Source organism: Hemiscyllium ocellatum, chromosome 5, assembly GCF_020745735.1.
Source record: "Hemiscyllium ocellatum isolate sHemOce1 chromosome 5, sHemOce1.pat.X.cur, whole genome shotgun sequence".
Lineage (NCBI taxonomy): Eukaryota > Metazoa > Chordata > Chondrichthyes > Orectolobiformes > Hemiscylliidae > Hemiscyllium > Hemiscyllium ocellatum.
In genome coordinates, this window is record NC_083405.1 from 124,473,620 (window position 1) to 124,492,040 (window position 18,421).

The 18,421-nt window shown below is 41.0% G+C and overlaps 1 protein-coding gene across 1 annotated transcript in view; it reads left to right on the top strand.

Annotated features, from left to right (window-relative positions):
- obscnb (obscurin, cytoskeletal calmodulin and titin-interacting RhoGEF b) overlaps positions 1 to 18,421 on the top strand; it is an 821,414-nt gene that overhangs the window by 35,895 nt on the left and 767,098 nt on the right. The window contains exons 4-5 of the mRNA XM_060825732.1: positions 9,812 to 10,117; positions 15,444 to 15,494. Coding sequence (XP_060681715.1) covers positions 9,812 to 10,117; positions 15,444 to 15,494 — 357 coding nt within the window. The remainder of the gene's footprint in view (positions 1 to 9,811; positions 10,118 to 15,443; positions 15,495 to 18,421) is intronic.

Consider the following 18,421-nt stretch of genomic DNA (forward strand, 5'->3'; position numbering starts at 1 on the left):
TAAGCTGCAGAGCTGGGCTGAGAGGTGGCAAATGGAGTTTAATGCGGACAAGTGTGAGGTCATTCACTTTGGTCGGAGTAACCGGAATGCAAAGTACTGGGCTAATGGTAAGATTCTTGGTAGTGTAGATGAGCAGAGAGATCTCGGTGTGCAGGTACACAGATCTTTGAAAGTTGACACCCAGGTTGACAGGGTTGTTAAGAAGGCATACAGCGTTTTAGCTTTTATTAATAGAAGAATTGAGTTCCGGAACCATGGGGTTATGCTACAGCTGTACAAAACTCTGGTGTGGCCGTACTTGGAGTATTGTGTACAGTTCTGGTCACTGCATTATAAGAAGGATGTGGAAGCTTTAGAAAGGGTGCAGAGGAGATTTACTAGAATGTTGCCTGGTCTGGAGGGGAGGTCTTACGAGGAAAGGCTGAGGGACTTGAGGTTGTCTTCATTAGAGAGAAAAAGGTTGAGAGGTGACTTAATAGAGATTAGATTAGACCTACAGTGTGGAAACAGGCCCTTCGGCCCAACAAGTCCACACCGACCCGCCGAAGCGCAACCCACCCATACCCCTACATTTACCCCTTTACCTAACACTACGGGCAATTTAGCTTGGCCAATTCACCTGACCCGCACATCTTTGGACTGTGGGAGGAAACCGGAGCACCCGGAGGAAACCCACGCAGACACGGGGAGAACGTGCAAACTCCACACAGTCAGTCGCCTGAGTCGGGAATTGAACCCGGGTCTACAGGCGCTGTGAGGCAGCAGTGCTAACCACTGTGCCACCGTGCCGCCCACAAAATAATATAGAGACATATAAGATAATCAGAGCCTTAGATAGGGTGGACATGGAGAGCCTTTTTCCAATATGATGACGGTGAGCACGAGGGGGCATAGCTTTAAATTGAGGGGTGATAGATATAGGACAGATGTCAGAGGTAGTTTCTTTACTCAGAGAGTAGTAAGGGCATGGAATGCTTTGCCTGCAACAGATCCGCCAACTTTAAGTCCATTTAAGTCGTCATTGGACAAGCTTATGGACGTACATGGAATAGTGTAGGTTAGATGGGCTTCAGATTGGTATGACAGGTCGGCGCAACATCGAGGGCTGAAGGGCCTTTACTGCTCTGTAATGTTCTATGAAGCAAGTAATTAGGAAAACTAACATAATGCTAACATTTACTGTGAACAGAATTGAATACAAAGGTTCAGTTATAGAGGATATTGGAGGAGGAGATGATGAGGCCACATCTGGAGTCTATGTACAGTATTGGTCTCATTATATAAAGGGAAGGCTAAAAATGTGTTGGGTGCAGTTCAGAGAAGGTTTACTAGAGTAGTAACTGGAATGGGCTTTTTTTTATGTAGAAAGGCTGGTCTGGCTAGGCTTGTATCTGCTGAAGTTGAGAAGAGTAAACAGCAATTTGTTTGAAACACATATGATCCTGAGCACTCTTCATAATGTTCATGTGAAGATGATGTTTCCTTTTATAGGAGAATCTAGAATTAAAGGTCACTGTTTAAAATTAAAGTTTATGTCTTTGGAATTGTCTTCTTGAAAAGTGATGTAGGCAGAGTCTTTAAATATTTTAAAGGTGAAAGTAAATAGAATATTGGTAAACAAGGTGATGAAAAGTAACTGATAATTGGGAATGTGGAGTGAGGTTATAATCAGAACAGCCATGCTTCTTTTGATTTGTGGAGCAGGCTTGAAGGGCTTATTGGCTTACTCCTGCTCCTAAGTTGTACGTTTTCATGTTATTCTTATTCTCTGCTTTTTGATCATTAACCAATGATGAGTCCTAAATTCGTATAACAAGGTGTTGTGTGACATCTCATTTAATGCTTTTTGAAAATGCAAGTGCACTAAACCCACTGGTCCTTCCTACTAGTTCTATCCTCAAAAACAATTCCCTTTCATAAATCATTTTCTGATTTCCTAAATGTTCTGCTACTTGATTCCTAAAAATAGATTGTAACATTTTGTCTAACACTGATGTCTGTGTTTTATTGTCTTTAGTTCCTGTTTTCTCATTCTCCCTTCTTAAATAGAGGAATCTTGATTAGTCACGAAGGAAAGTCCCGTAGAAAACTGTTTTCTGCTGTTCCTTCATTAAATAGATTGGAGCTATTTGAGAGATAACGTCTCTGACTATGATGCACAAAACCTATCGTTACCATACTGTTACAAAGAGCGATATTTAATACCCTCCCATACGGTGAATTTGGCAGAGATGCAGTATTAAATCAGCCAGCCTGCTAGCAGTTTACAACACTGATGCCTTCATGCCTAGATTCCAATTAAGTGTTTAGTGTGAAAGCCAATGGACAGTGTTCTGTGGAAGAGTCGCTGAACCTGAAACGTCACATCTGATTTCTCTTTGCAGATGTTGCCAGGCCTACTGAGCTTTACCAGCAACTTCTATTTTTGTTTATGGACAACGTTCCTACCCTGCTGTCAACTATTCACTTAATTTGGCAGAGTTTGCATGGGTGTAAGGTCTGCCTACCCATGTATCAAAATTGCAAATAGGTTTCTAAGTACATTATGGGAAAATGCATACTGGGATTCGATAACTTTCCAATTAAATAACAAGGGCCAATTTTCATATTCCAAATGCTGCTGGTGGTGCTAGGATTGCAGATATAGAACATAGAATGTAGAACAGTACAGCACAGTATAGGCCTTACAACCCACGATGTCATGCTGACCATTTATCTTAATCTAAGATCAACTTAACCTACACAACCCTCATTTTACTGCCGTCCATGTGCTTATCCAGCAGTCGCTTAAATGTCTCAGACCCTACTACCACTGCTAGCAGTGCATTCCACGCACCCACCACTCTCTGCATAAAGAGAAGGGCTTTTGAAGGGCTGATAAAGGACTTTTACCCGAAACATCGATTTTCCTGCCCCTCGGATGCTGCCTGACCTACTGTGCTTTTCCAGCACCACATTCTTGACTCTGCATAAAGAACCTACCTCTGACACCTCCCCTATACCTTCCTCCAGTCATCTTAAAATATTGACGCCTTGTGATAGTCATTTCTGCCCTGGGGAAAGGTCTCTGGCTATCCATCTATGCCTCTCATTACTTTGCACACCTCTCTTCTATCTTCTCTCCAGTGTGAAAAGCCCCAGCTCACTCAGCCTCTCTTCGTAAGACAAGCCCTCCAATCTAAGCAGCATCTTGGTAAATCTGCTTTGCACCCTCTCTAGAGCATCTACATCCTTCCTATAATGAGGCGATGAGAACTGGACACAACATTCCAAGTATGGTCTAACCAGGATTTTGTAGAGCTGCAGCAAAACCTCACGGCTCTTAAACTCAATTCTCCTGTTAATGAAAGCCAAAACACCATACACCTTCTTAACAATCCTATCAACTTGGGTGGCAATTTTGAGGGATCTATCTACATGGTATCCAAGATCGCACGGTACCTCCACACTGCCAAGAATCATGTCTTTAACCCTGTATTCAGCATTCAAATACGACCTTCCAAAATTAATCACTTTGCATTGATCCATGTTGAACTCCATTTGCCACTTCTCAGACTAGCTCTGCATCCTGTCAATGTCTTATTGTGGCCTGTAACAGCCCTCGACACTATCTACAACACCGCCGACCTTTGTATCATCAACAAACTTACTAACCCACCCTTGCACTTCTTCATCCAAGTCATTTATAAAATCTACAAAGAACAGAGGCCCAAGAACAGATCCCTGCAGGACACCATTGGTCACCGACCTCCAGGTGGGATACTTTCCATCCACTACTACTCGTTGTCTTCTTTTGGTCAGCCAATTTTGTATACAGACAGCCCAATTTCCCTGTATTCCATCCATCCTAACTTTCTTAATGAGTCTCCCGTGGGGAACCTTATCAAATGCCTTACTGGAATCGACATACACCACATCCATTGCTTGACCTTTGTCAGCTTGTCTAGTCACATCCTCAAAGAACTCAATTAGGCTTGTGAGGCATGACCTGCCCCTCACAAAGCCATGCTGAGTATCTTTAATCAAACTATGTTTTTCCAAATAGTCATATATCCTATTTCTCAGATTCCTTTCCAGTACCTTGCTTACCACAGACGTAAGACATGGGGCAAACTCTTCTGCTTAATTTAAAACCAGCGACACAGAAAAGATTTATCCTGTGCAATAATAGATCAAAGAACAAAGAAAATTTACTTCCCAGGAACAGGCCTTTCGGCCCTCCAAGCCTGAGCCAGTCCAGATATACTATCTAAATCTGTCGGTCAATTCCTAAGCATCTGTATCCCTCTGCTCCCCACCTACTCATGCATCTGTCCAGGCGCATCTTAAATGACCCTACCATGCCTGCCTCTACCACCTCTGCTGGCAATGCGTTCTAGACACCCACAACCCTCTGTGTGAAGTACTTGTCGAGTGTATCCCCCTTAAACTTTCCACCTCTCACCTTGATAGCATGACCTCTCGTTATTGGATCCTTCACCGTGGGAAAAAGCTTGTCTCTATCCACCTTGTCTATATCCTTCATTATTTTGTAAACTTCAGTCAGGTCCCCCCTCAATCTCCTTTTTTACTAATGAAAATAGATCTAAACTACTCAGCCTCTCTTCATAGCTAGCACCTTCCATACCAGGCAAAATTCTCGTAAACCTTCTCTGCACCCTCTCCAAAGCATCCACCTCCTTTTGGTAATGTGGCGACCAGAACTGTGTTCTAAATGAGGCCGAACCATGTCTGGTACAATTTTAACATGACTTGCCAGCTCTTTTACTCAATACCCTGTCCAATGAAGGCAAGCATAGTTTATGCCTTCTTGACCACTCTATCCACCTGTGCAGCAACCTTCAGGGTACAATGGACCTGCACTCCCAGATCTCTTTGCCCATCAACTTTTTCCAAGGCTCTTCCATTCATTGTATAATTTGCTCTACAATTAGTCTTGCCTAAATGCATCACCTCACAATTGTCTGGATTTAAATCCATCTGCCACTTTTCCGCCTAACTCTCCAGTCTATCTATATTCTCCTGTATTCTTTGACAGTCCCTTATGCTTTCTGCTACTCCACCTATCTTCATGTCATCTGCAAACTTGCTGATCATACCAACAGTGCCCTCTTCCAGATCGTTTATGTATATTACAAACGACAGTGACCCCAACACTGACCCCTACGGAACACCACTGGTCACCTTTCTCCATTTCGAGAAAGTCCCTTCAACTACCACTCTCTGTCTCCTGTTGCTCAACCAGTTCTTTATCCACCTAGATAGAACACCCTGTACACCATATGACTTCACTTTCTCCATTAGTCTACCGTGGGGAACCTTATCAAAATGTCTTACTAAAGTCCATGAACAGCCCTTCCTTCATCTATCAACTTGGTCACTTCCTCGAAGAACTCTATTAGATTGGTAAGGCACAATCTCCCCCGCACAGAACCATTTTGCCTATCAGTGAAAAGCACATTCTTTTCTAAATATAAATAGATCCTTTCCCTCAGTACCCTCTCCAGCAACTTTCCCACCACCGACGTCAGGCTCACTGGTCTGTAGTTACCCGGAATATCCCTACTACCCTTCTCGTACAGGCGGACAACATGAGCAACCTTCCAGTCCTCCGGCACCTCACATGTATTTAAGGATGTCACAAAGATATCTGTCAGGGTCCCAGCTACTTCCTCTGTTGCCTCCTTCAGCGACCTGGGATAGATCCTTTTCGGTCCTGGGGATTTGTCCACCTTAATAACCTCTGGCCTACCCAACATATCTTCCCTACTTATGTCAACGTGATCCAGACTAATCAAACTTCTGTCACTAATCTCAACATTCATCATGTTGCTCTCCTCAGTGAACACTGATGCAAAGTAATCATTCAGAATCTTACCCGTTCTCTCAGGTTCGACACACAGCCTTCCTTCATTATCCTTTAGTGGACCAATCCTTTCTCTAGTTACCCGTTTGCTTCTTATATAACAATAAAATGCTTTATAATTCTCCTTAATTCTGCTTGCTAAAGCTATTTCATGACCCCTTTTCATCCGCTTGATTCCTTGTTTAAGACTTGTCCTACTCTTCCAATATTCCTCCAGGGCCCGTTCTGTTCTTAGCTGCCTAGACCTTATGTATGCTTCCCTTTTCCTCTTGGCTAGTTGTACAATCTCTCCTGTCATCCATGGTTCACAAATCTTGCCCTTCCTATCCTTTGCCTTCAACGGGAAATGCCTATCCTGCACTATCTTTCACTATCTTTGAAAGCCTCCATATATCAAATGTGGACTTCCTGTCAAATAGCTGTGTCCAATCCACATTTCCGAGCTCCTGCCTAATTTTGATATAATTGGCCTTGGCCCAGTTTAGTACTGTTCCCTTTGAACCACTCTCATCTTTATGTACGAGTATTCTAAAACTCACAGAATTATGGTCACTGTTCCCAAAGAAATCCCCCATTGCAGCTTCTACCACCTGTCCTGTCTCATTCCCCAGTACCAGGTCCAATATGGCCCCTTCCCTCATCGGACTATTGACATCCTGCTCTATAAAACTCTCTTGGATGCTTCTTACAAATTCTACACCATCCAGACCTTTGATGCCAAGTGTATCATAGTCAATGTTGGGAAAATTAATCGCCCATCACCACTACCCTATTGCCTCTACATCTTTCCATAATCTGTTTACCTATATGTTCTTCTACTTCACGCTCATGTTGGGAGGCCAGTAATACAGCCCCAACAATGTAACTACACCCTTCTTATTTCTTAGCTCCACCCACAATGCCTCACTACCCAAGACCTCCATCGTGTCCTCCTTAGCACGGCCATGATATCATCCCTGACCAGCAATGCAACTCCGCCCCCCCCTTTTACTTCCCTCCCTGTCCTGTCTGAAGCATCTATATCCTGGAACATTTAGTTGCCAATCATCGTGCCCTTTCTTCAACCAAGTCTCTGTGATTGCAATAACGTCATACTCCCAGGCACCAATCCAAGCCCTAAGTTCATCTGCCTTACACACTATACTCCTTGCATTAAAGTAGATGTGTTTCAGGCCACCAGTTCTTTTGCACTCATCTGCTCTCTGTCTACTGTTCCCTTTATTAATGCTATCTTCATGATTCTTACAGTCTCCAGCCTCCACCTCACTGCCTACTTGTTTTCCCTTCTGGTTCCCAGTCCCGAGCCACATTAGTTTAAAACCTCTCCAACAGCAGTAGCAAAAACTCCCCCAAGGACATTGGTTCCAGTCTGGTTCAGATGTATACCATCCATTTTGTAATAGTCCAATCTGTAAAAAATTGAGTGGCCAAGAACTATTTAAAGTAAAAATTAACAACTTTATTTCCTGAAGTATAACAGAGAATAATTAACTAACTACTATTTACAATTCCTTACTCTAACCTATCTGTTACCTTCCCTTCTATGATACTAGTCTGATAAAATTAAGATTTACAAAACAAAACTTTTAATGTCAAAACATGCAGCTTTCGGTTCTTCTATTTGGATCTTCCCATATTGTCTTCTTCTTAGGGATTCTGCTTCACAGCTTACTGATTGCAGAAGGTACTTTTAAGAGAGTTATTTTTCAGGCAGTCTTTTACACACTGGGGCTTGGCGGTTGTCCTCCGCCTGTTCAATATTTCCCCAGTCTGATACCCCAGAGCATCGGATTGTGTCATGGCTCTTAAGATTGTCAATATACTCAGTTCAAACTTGATTGGAATTTGATATTTTTTGGGGTATAATTTAAACTGATTGGTTGAATTTGAATCTGTTTTTTTGTCATTTCCAGGCAACTATCTACTCCAGTAGCTGGAGCACATGTTAGATTGTGTCTTATTGAGAACACTTTGGTGCTATCACTGCTAGCTCTTAACTCTCTTAAAAGGTATAGTTCACCCACAATTCATAACATCTGCAATTCCCAGGAATTTCCCTATTCCCTTTCTTGAACAGAAGAATAACATTCACGTCCTTCCAATCATCTGGTTCTATTTCCATGGAGAGTGACAATGCAAAAATCATTGCCAGAGGCACAGCAATGGAGTCAGATATTACGAGGGGGCATAGCTTTAAATTAAGGGATGGTAGGTATAGGACTGATGTTAGGGGTAGATTCTTTACTCAGCGAGTCGTGAGTTCATGGAATGCCCTACCAGTAACAGTGGTGGACTCTCCCTCTTTATGGGCATTTAAACGGGCATTGGATAGGCATATGGAGGATAGTGGGCTAGTGTAGGTTAAGTGGGCTTGGATCGGCGCAACATCGAGGGCTGAAGGGCCTGTACTGCGCAGTATTTTTCTATGTTCTTTGTAATCTCATTCCTTGCTTCCCATAGTAATCTTAGATATATATGGTGCAGCCCTGGAGATTTATCTATCTTGATGTTTTCCAGAATTTCCAGCACATCCACTTGCTTAATATCAATCTGATCAAAGCACAGCAGGCCAGGCAGCATCTCAGGAATAGAGAATTCGACGTTTCGAGCATAAGCCCTTCATCAGCAATAAGAGCCCGGGCTTATGCTCGAAACGTCGAATTCTCTATTCCTGAGATGCTGCCTGGCCTGCTGTGCTTTGACTAGCAACACATTTGCAGCTGTGATCTCCAGCATCTGCAGACCTCATTTTTTAATCAATCTGATCAAGCCTATTGACCTGGTCCACGGTGTTCTCACTGTCAACAAGGTCCCTTTGTCTAGTGAATAATGAAGCAAAAGACTCATTTAGGGACATCCCTACCTCTTCAGACTCTAGGCACAAGTTCCCTCCACGATCCCTGATCGGCCCTACCCTCTTTCTGATCAGTCTCTTATTCTTCATTTAAGGATTTTCCCTAATCCTTCCCGCCAAGGCTTTTTTGTGCCTCATCCTTGCTCTCCTCAGGTCATTTTAAAGTTATTTCCTAGCTACCCTGTAATCCTGTAAAGCTGTACCAGATTCTTGCTTCCTGAACCTTAAGTACTTCCTTCTTTCTTTTGACGAGAAGCTCCTCTTGTCATCCAAGGCTCCTTCACCTTTCCATTCCTTGTCTGTCTCAGTGGGACAAAATTATCTGACACTTTGTAAACAGTAACAAATGCTCCTCAAACAGCCTCCACATTTCTGTTGTGCATTTCCTATAGGACAATTGTTTCCAATTTATTCTCTACAACTCCTGTCTAATAGCAGTATAATTTTCCTTTCCTCAATGAAATACCTTCCCATATTATCTGTTCCTGTCCCTCTCCATGGCAATGGTCAAGGTGAGGCCATTGCGGTCACTGTCACCGAAATGCTGTCCCATCGAGACCTCTGACAACTGGCCTGGCTTGTTACCTAGCACCAAATTCAATATGGCCTCCCCCCAGTGACCCTATCTACATATTGAGTCAGGAATTCTTCCTGACTGCTTCAGTTGTTCATTTAAGAAGCAACCAATATGGCACAGTCAGAATCTAGCAAAAATGGGATAGTAATTCAAGAAAGCAATTCTCAAAAATTGCTTTGGTGGAGGCTTGCTCTGCTCTGGATGCTAATGGAAGTGAAAAGCTGGTGTAATTCTGAGGGATGGCAGAAATTATTGTCAGCAATCCCAAAAAATGAGTGATTGCCATTCTATAAATAGAAATTCTGTCTTTCAAATTCTTTATCATCTTAGGATGGCAATTATTTTGTGCAGGTTTATATAGAAAATCATAGCATTTTACTGAGACTAGATATTTATTTGAGTAGTTTTGATTTGAGCATGTGTGTAGAATGCACATTTTATAGTCTTATCTAGTTTTCAAGCTTTATTTGATCTCTACAATCCTGTCAGTTCATATCTTTGTACTTTTCTCTAGCTCCCCGGAAAGTTCCACCACATCCCCCAGTCAATCCTGTGGTGAAAGGTAAAACAGAAACATCTGTCACTTTGGCTTGGTCTCTGCCTCAAGACGTGCCACCTGCCCCTGTCACAGGATACATAATAGAAAAAAGGAAAGTAGGAAGCAATACCTGGACAAGATGTCATACTAGCAACAAGATAGAGGCACAGGAGTTCACAGTCGATGGCTTGCCAGAAGGAGCTAGTTATCAGTTTAGAATTAGTTCTGTAAACAACTTTACCCAGAGCACATTCTTAGAAGTCCCAGGAACATTTTACATTGGTGAGTAAAAATATTCTATCAAAAATTTTATAAATTGTGTTACTGTTTCTCCATATGTCTTTTATTTGTCTTCAATGTTTATTTCTTCTGTCATTTCCAGCCTTTAATTTAAAAATGAACAGTTTCATTGTTGACAGATTTTGTACCAGATAACCGCTAAGCTTACTTTTTTCTGCAAAACAGACCATAACTTTCAGGATTCACCTGCCTTAGGTCAGGATGATTTGTTGCCCACATCAGACTGTCTGCTTCATTTTTTTTCAGAAGTCAGCTAAGTTGGGAAAAATGTTAGGTTCAGCCATCTTCAGCTGCTTCATTAATGACCTTCCCTGCATCATAAGATTTGTGACTCCTGAGATCCTGAAGCAGTCTATGGCCAAATGCAGCAGGACCTGGACAGTGTCCAGGTTTGGGCTGATAAGTGGCAAGTAATATTTGCGTCACCCAAGTCCCTGGCAAAAATCAGCTCAGAAAAGAGTAAATGCAGAGATTGCCCCATGGAATTCAATGACATTACAATTGCTGAATCCCCCAATTTTGGCAACTAATAGATTACTGTTGAGCAGAAACTAAACTGAACTGGCTATATAAATATATTGACGAGAACAGTAGTCAGAAATGGGGACTTCTGCAAGGAGTAACTCACTTCCTGACTCCTGAAGTCTGTGTAAGACTTCAAGACACGGGTCAGGTGTGTTATGGAATACTGTCAATTTGCCATGAGAACTGCTCCAACAACACACCATTAACCTGATACTATATAAAAAAGCAACCAGTTTTCCACATCCACAAACATTCAGCTCCTCCCCCACCAATGCGGAGTAGCAGCAGTGTGTCCTATTCACAAGATGCACTTCAGACATTCACCATGGCTTCTCAGAAAACACCTTCCAAACTCAAGACCATTACCATCTAATTTATCATGGGCAGCATGTACTTGTATGATTTGGAATCAGAGTCAATAAAACAATACCGTGCAGTATAGGCCTTTCTGCCCTCGATGTTGTATTGACCTGTAAAATGAAGCCCATCTAACCTACACTATTCCATTATAATCTATATATTTATCCAATGACCATTTAAATGCCCTTAAAGTTGCTTTTTCCCCTTTATTTATTTTCTTGCAAAATATCCTGATGTGTGAAGATGTGTAAGATGGAAAGCTTTTACAAAATGTCTCTTTTTTTCAGCACTACTCAAGTTCTGTACCACTAAATGACAAATTTGAATGTCTTGTGAAAATCTAACAACTTTGATTCTCCCTTATTGATCCTCCCTTAACAATCCTCGAAAAAAAGATTTTTAGAAAACAGTTCCCCTTTTATATTTTTTTGTTAACTCTGATGAATTTTGATTTTCCCTGTGCTCTTCTACCACATCCCCATTAGTAGACTGGAACACTTCACTGCTTCTGAAGTCAGGCCAATAAGACTATAGTTGTGTCAGGAGCTCATTAACCTGAAATGTTAACATAGATGTTGTCAGACCTGCTTAGTATTTCCAGCATTTTCTAATACCTTCTCCAGAATCCACAATATTTTACCTTTTTATTAGTAGCTTTGATTCCAAGTTCTTCCTCCTCATTTTTTAGATTAGATTTGATTCCTTACAGTGTGGAAACAGGCCCTTCAGCCCAACCAGTCCACACCGACCCTCGAGTCGGTTACCCACCATTTCCCTCTGACTAATGCATCTAACACTGTGGACAATTTACCATGGCCAATTCACCTGACCTGCATATCTTTGGACTGTGGGAGGAAACCAAAGCACCCGGAGGAAACCCATGCAGACACAGACCACAGACCCAAACTCCACACAGACAGTTGCCCAAGGCTGGAATTGTACCTGGGACCCTGGTGCTGTGAGGCAGCAGTGCTAACCACTGAGCCACCATGCTGCCCCCTTTATTTAATATTGTTCGCTACCTTTCAATTCATTAAAAGCAACAACAATAACAACAACAATAATTTATTACGACATGTATTTATGAAAATACAGTAAATGTGTACAAGTTGCCATGAGCTGATGCTATTATAATTTCATAAATTATATTAAAAAAATCATACAAAGTTAGGACAAATTTCATTTTTTGTTCGATACATGGCTTCTTGATTTCCTAATTGGCTACATGATGTTGCCAGACTTTGTAGCTGCCAAACTATTTCTTAGGAATGCAACACCGCCGATAGGATATTCTTCTTTAGGATAATTCTATAGTTGAGGAAATTGTGAAAATCAAACTATTGTATCCGCCATCTCTTATAGGTCTAGATTATCATCTCAGAGAATTTATTATCCTTTAGTTCCATTGATTTCTTCAGTACTATTTCTTTACCTGAGTGAATTTCTTTAGTTACTAATTCTTGTGTAGTACTTAGATGAGAGCAAATTTAGTCTATGGGCTTGTAGTGAACCCACAGCAATTTCTTTTAAACGACTCTTGATCTTTTTTACTGAACTTCACAATGTGATAGTTCAAATTTTTTTGGAGACTTTGTGTCTCAATAACATTTTCACTCGTCAAATATTGAGGCAATGTTTTCCAAGTTATTGGAAAATAAAAACTGGCTGGAAAATCTTTGTACTTTTTTCGTTCTTTGCTGATTACATTGTTCACTCTTCAGATTGCATGATCTTAGTATTTTTATCTCTACTCCTTGTCCCATGATGGATAAAGCACAAGAGCTTGATCACTTCCATGTACTTAATAGATATATCAAATCTTAAGCAGATCTTCAACTTCAAATTAAAAGATTAGCGGAAACTGAGTGAATTTTACATTGCGATCCAGTCTTCAATGCTAAATGTCTGCCAAGTAGCAAGTTGACAATCTAGTCACTTATGCGTTGATTATTTCCATTTCCCTGCACATTTATTCTATGTCGAGAAATTGCACAGTGTGTTTACAAGAAGAGTGTTACTTCAACAGAGATGTAGAGTGGATTGATACATGGGGAAGAATCCATATATGCTGAAGCTCTTACCGTTTTCCTGTTTTGCCTGCTTAGGTGAGAATGTCAGAACTCGGTTTCCCTCTCCCTCTTATCGGAATGCTGTTGTGAAATTTGAATTGTCAGAAAAGATTTACAAGGATGTTGCCAGGGTTGGAGGGTTTGAGCTACAGGAAGAAGCTGAATAAGCTGGGTATATTTTCCCTGGAGCATCAGAGGCTTAGGGGTGACTTTGTAGAGGTTTATAGAATCATGAGGGGCATGGATAGGGTGTGGAGTCCCGAACTAGAGGACATAGGTCTTGGGTGAGTGGGGAAAAAATTAAAAGGGACTTAAGAGACACCATTTTCACGCAGAAGTGGCACAAGTATGGAATAAGCAGCCAGAGAAAGTGGTGGAGGCTAGTACAATTACAACATTAAAAAGGCATCTGGATGAGTACATGAATAGGAAGGGTTGAGAGGGACATGGATCAAATGCTGGCAAATAGGACTAGATTAAGTTAGGACATCTAGTTGGCATGGATGAGTTTGACCAAAGGGTCTGTTTTGCTGCTGTGCATCTCTGTGACTCTATAATGCCTCTTTCTTATAATATGGCAGCAATTTTGCAACATGAGTAGGGCTGTTGAAAGACTGCTGTGGAAACCTTACGAAAATGCCTCTGATATGTCCAGTGGTACTTCTGTTTGAAAACATGTGCAAAGTGTCATTCAAGCTGATCTGAGTGAAGTTAATTGCTACAGAATTGTGCAAATGAAAACATTAGTATCATCACTTGATTAAAAGATGCAGCTTTCAGTATCAGCCTGACTGATCTGTGGCTTCCCCAGTATTAATATAATGTGGGTGCTTCTTTTTGCTACTACTTGCTGCGGCACTCACATTTGTTTGGTTTATAATCAAGTCCCAGGTGACTGAACAATTTTCTGATCGACCTCTTCAGAGATGTTATTGCACACCTCTGGAGCAAGTGAAACTTCATTTCCTACAGAAAAAGTGAAACAGCTATATTTTTATCCCAAATGATGGTACTTATCAAGGTTCCTGATGAAGGGCTTATGCTCGAAACGTTGAATTCCCTATTCCTGAGATGCTGCCTGGCCTGCTGTGCTTTGACCAGCAACACATTTTCAGCTACTTATCAAGGTTGCCATTATTGAGACTACCTTGATATTTCTAAGTTAAAACTTGCACAACAGCAGGTTACAGTCCAACAGGTTTATTTGGAAGCACTAGCTTTCAGAAAAGGAACATGCACTCCAGTCCAACACCAGCACCTGCAAGTCATTGATATGTCTAGTTTTAATAACCGAATGTAAATATCACTTGCAGCCATACTAGGATTTGAGCCCATGTTACTAGAGCAGGAGCCTGGGTCTCTGCATTACCAGTCCATCTAGTCCATCAGACCATAAGACCGTATGAAGTCAGAACAGGACTAAGTCGTTCAGCCCCTTGAACCTGCTCTGCCAGTCAGTAAGATGATGGCTGATTTGACATCCCTCATTTCCACTTTCTTGTGTTTTTCCTTTAATCCTTGATTCTCCTACTGATCAAAAGTCTATCTCAGCCTTAAAAATATAAAAGGTCTGTGCCCCCCTACCCACCAAGAAGTACTGATGATTCAGAACCCGCTGAGAAAAGAAATTTCTCTTCATCTCAGTCTTAAATTGACACTTCTTGATTCTGAGACTATGTGCTTTAGTCCTCGACTCTCCCATGAGGGAAGACATCCTCTCAACATTTATGCAATCAAGCCCTCTAAGAATCCTGTATGACTCAATGAGATTATCTCAATCTTCTAAACTCCAGTGAGCAGTATCCCAACCTGTTTAGCATTTGCTCTTAAGACAGTGATACCGGGGCTCACTCTTCCAAGCTGCCTCCAATGAAATGATATCTTTCCTTAAATAAGGAGACCAGAGTAGCTGAGAGTACTTCAGAATACAGAGTACACCACGTATAGTTGCCGGAAGACTTCCCTACTCATACTGCAAACCCATTGAAATAAGGGCCAAAAATACATTAAACTTCCTGATTACCTGCTGCACCTATGTGATAACTTTCCTAGTTTCGTGTATAAGTAACACAAGTCCATTTTTGTTGCAGCTTTTTATAACTTTTCTCCATTTAAAAAAATTTGTTCTTTTTCTCTTGCATCCAAAATGAACAACTTCATATTTTCTTATATTGTACTCCAGTGTAGTGCTCTTATGCTTCTTCATATTGTTATTGATTACTTTTAATATCAGTATTATTATTAATGATAAGCTGTGTTTATTATATGTTGCTTTAGATAGGGTACTCAGTAAAATAAATTGAAGTTATTTGACTATCATAATTAACACTAAATTGCATATTTTGTTTTGACAGAATCTAGAGCTTTCATTGAGAAACCTTTGCAAGATGTTGAAGCTTCAGCAGGTGAAGATGCAACTTTCTTTGTTGAACTATCTACAATTGCGCCTGGGATATGGTTCATCAACGAAAATGCTGTACAAAGCAATGAGCATTACATAATACAGAGAACAAAAAACACACACACTTTAATAATTAAGCAAGTGAGATCGTTGGACAACAACATTGATGTGAAATTTGTGGCTAATAGCGCTGAAAGCAGAGCTAAATTAAGAGTAAAAGGTGATTTTTATTTGCTGTTGAGTTTTGCTTGCTTTGTAAGTTCTGTTTATTGTTTGCTCAATAAATATTTTTCCTCAATTAAATTTATGCCTTAATCTAACAGTGTAGAGATTTTTCTGAATATGCAGGATCTGGCAGTTTCATTTAACAATCCTAAACTATACTTGGGAATCAGCAGAGACCTCAACTTGTATAGGTTACTATATTGTCTGAAAGGCAATGGCAAATTATAGGCCAGGATTTGTTGTTCTTTCTTGCACTAACTGTGGTCAGTGAGTAATCTTAGGGCCCAGGTGAAAGTGAAGACTGCAGATGCTGGAGATAAGAGTCTAGATTAGAGTGGTGCTGGAAAAGCATAGCAGGTTAGGCAGCATCCCAGAAGCAGGAAAATCCTGATGAAGAACCTTAGGGCCGAGTATGGTCTCACAATCACCTAAAGAAAGCCTATCACTGAAAAGGTTTGATTTTTTTTTCAAATGGAAAGGCAGAGAGGGGGCTGTGAGGAGTAGTTGTCTGGAGAACTGGAGGTAAGGATAGGTTTTTTTTACTGGTTACTCCTCACCCCTTATCCATGCTGTCTGTTGCCCTAGATTAGAGCCACCCATGTTGAGAAAGCAGCCACTTTTCTTGCCTGCTGGGAAGGCATTGAAGTGAGTTCCTTATGTAGTCATTAATTAACCACTCAAGTGTCTTAATTGGTTAGGATGATTGCCCATGGACCCTCACACCCAGGTTTTGATTGCTGACATTGTGGAAAGGTGCTAGACTAGAGTGGTGCTGGAAAAGCACAGCAGTTCAGGCAGAATCCGAGGAGCAGGAAATCGATGTTTCAGGCAAAAGCCCTTTTCCAGCACCACTCTAGTCTAGAATCTGGTTTACAGCATCTGCAGCCCTTGTTTTTACATAGTGGAAAGGTGGCAGACATCCCTACAGAGACAGTCTGCTCCATTGTTTACCCTCCCTGCTACCTTCCCCGCCATTTCCAGGGACGGATAAGTCATGCCCATAGCAATTATACTCTAGAGAAGTTCATAATTTGTAGACCTGTAATATGGAATCAGATGCTGTGGAGGTTCGCTGTTGTTAGGTCAGAACCTATATTCGAGGTTGAAACATTTGCATGCTGTTAATGTTGTTCAACCAACTACTTGTGCAGTTTGATAAAAATATTATCTGTCTCCCTCAGACAACCAACAAATGCTAATCAAAGTAGCACTGCGTAGAAAATGGGGATGGCATTACTATATTTCTGGATTTTATTCTTTATACCTGATGCTCAGTGTTGCTCAAAGCTGCACTTTGTTCCATATGAATAGAGCTCCGCTTTTATCATCCCATTTTCTAGCTAATTACAGTAAGCCCAATCATTGAACGGAAACCTTTGTGATGATAGAAAGCTTATATCCTGTGTTTGAAAATTAATTCCTTCGATCTATTGGTCACTAGCAAGTTAGCATTTATTGTCTGTTCCTAAGTGATCCTTGGATGGTTGTGGGTAGCTTTCTTTGATTGCTAATGCATTATCATGATTTTCTTGACTTTAGAAGACTTTAGTGTATAGAATTATGGACCCATACAATTTTACTAAACAAAAAACTATGATCCCCATGTTTCTCTGTCAGTCCATCACTACAGCAATGCAAATATAGTTTTCTGCCCTGCCTTTATTTTGTTGTTACAGCCTTCCAACTTGCTTTCCTTCAAATATTTCCACACTGTTTCCTCTTCAAACAAGTAATGATCTTTTCTTCAACTGACAATAACGGAGCAGATCTCTTTTAAAAATAAATTTCTCCAAGTATTTTTCCTTATTTTCTTGGTGATAAATGTTAAATTGATGACCTTTTGTCACTAATCCCCAATGCAAAGAAATAGTATTTCCCTATCAAAACTCTTCACAATTTAAAAATTTCAATTAAATGTTCTTAATCTTCTCTGTTTCAATAAAAGTAGTTTTGTTGTACAGTCATCATCTTGGTGAAGTTTTATTCAGTATTTTTCATACATTTAGTGTCCTTTTAGTTATGGGATGCTCAAAACTGAATGCAGCACTAACTGTGGCTTAACCAGTGTTTTGTGTAAATTTATAGTTTGTCTATCTAATGATTGTACTTAAACCATTTTAGTAAAACCTAAAATTCCATTGACTATTTTCAGTGGCTTGAGATATCCAGTTATCTTTGAACTGGGAATTGCAATTATTCCAAGTGTAATGAAGACCATAAAATCAGAAGAAATAGCAATAGGAGTTGGCTGTTCAGCCTGTAGACTGTTTATATCTTTCTCACAACCAGCCTTTCCACATTCAGGAGAGTCTAAGACCAGAAGGCATAGTCTAAGAATTAATGCATATCAGTTTTAGACTGAGTTGGGAAGGAATTACTTCTCAGAGGGTTGTGAATCTTCGGATCCCCCGCTTGGGGGGGGGGGGGGGGGGGGGTGCGGGTCAGGAGGGCTGAGAGATAACTATGGGGGAGGGGAATAGGTACCTAGGAATGCGATAGGTAGATGAGGGGGCAGTAAACGGTGATAGTTCAGAGTGGAGGATGGAGTGGATAGGTAGGAAGGAAGATGGATAGATAGGACAATTCAAGAGGGCGGTGCCGAGTTGGAGGGTTTGATCTGGGATAAGATGGGAGGAGGGGGCTACCTTCCCTCCAGCTACCTTCCTAGCTCCTTTGGAAGCACCACCTGATGAAGGAGCGGTGCTC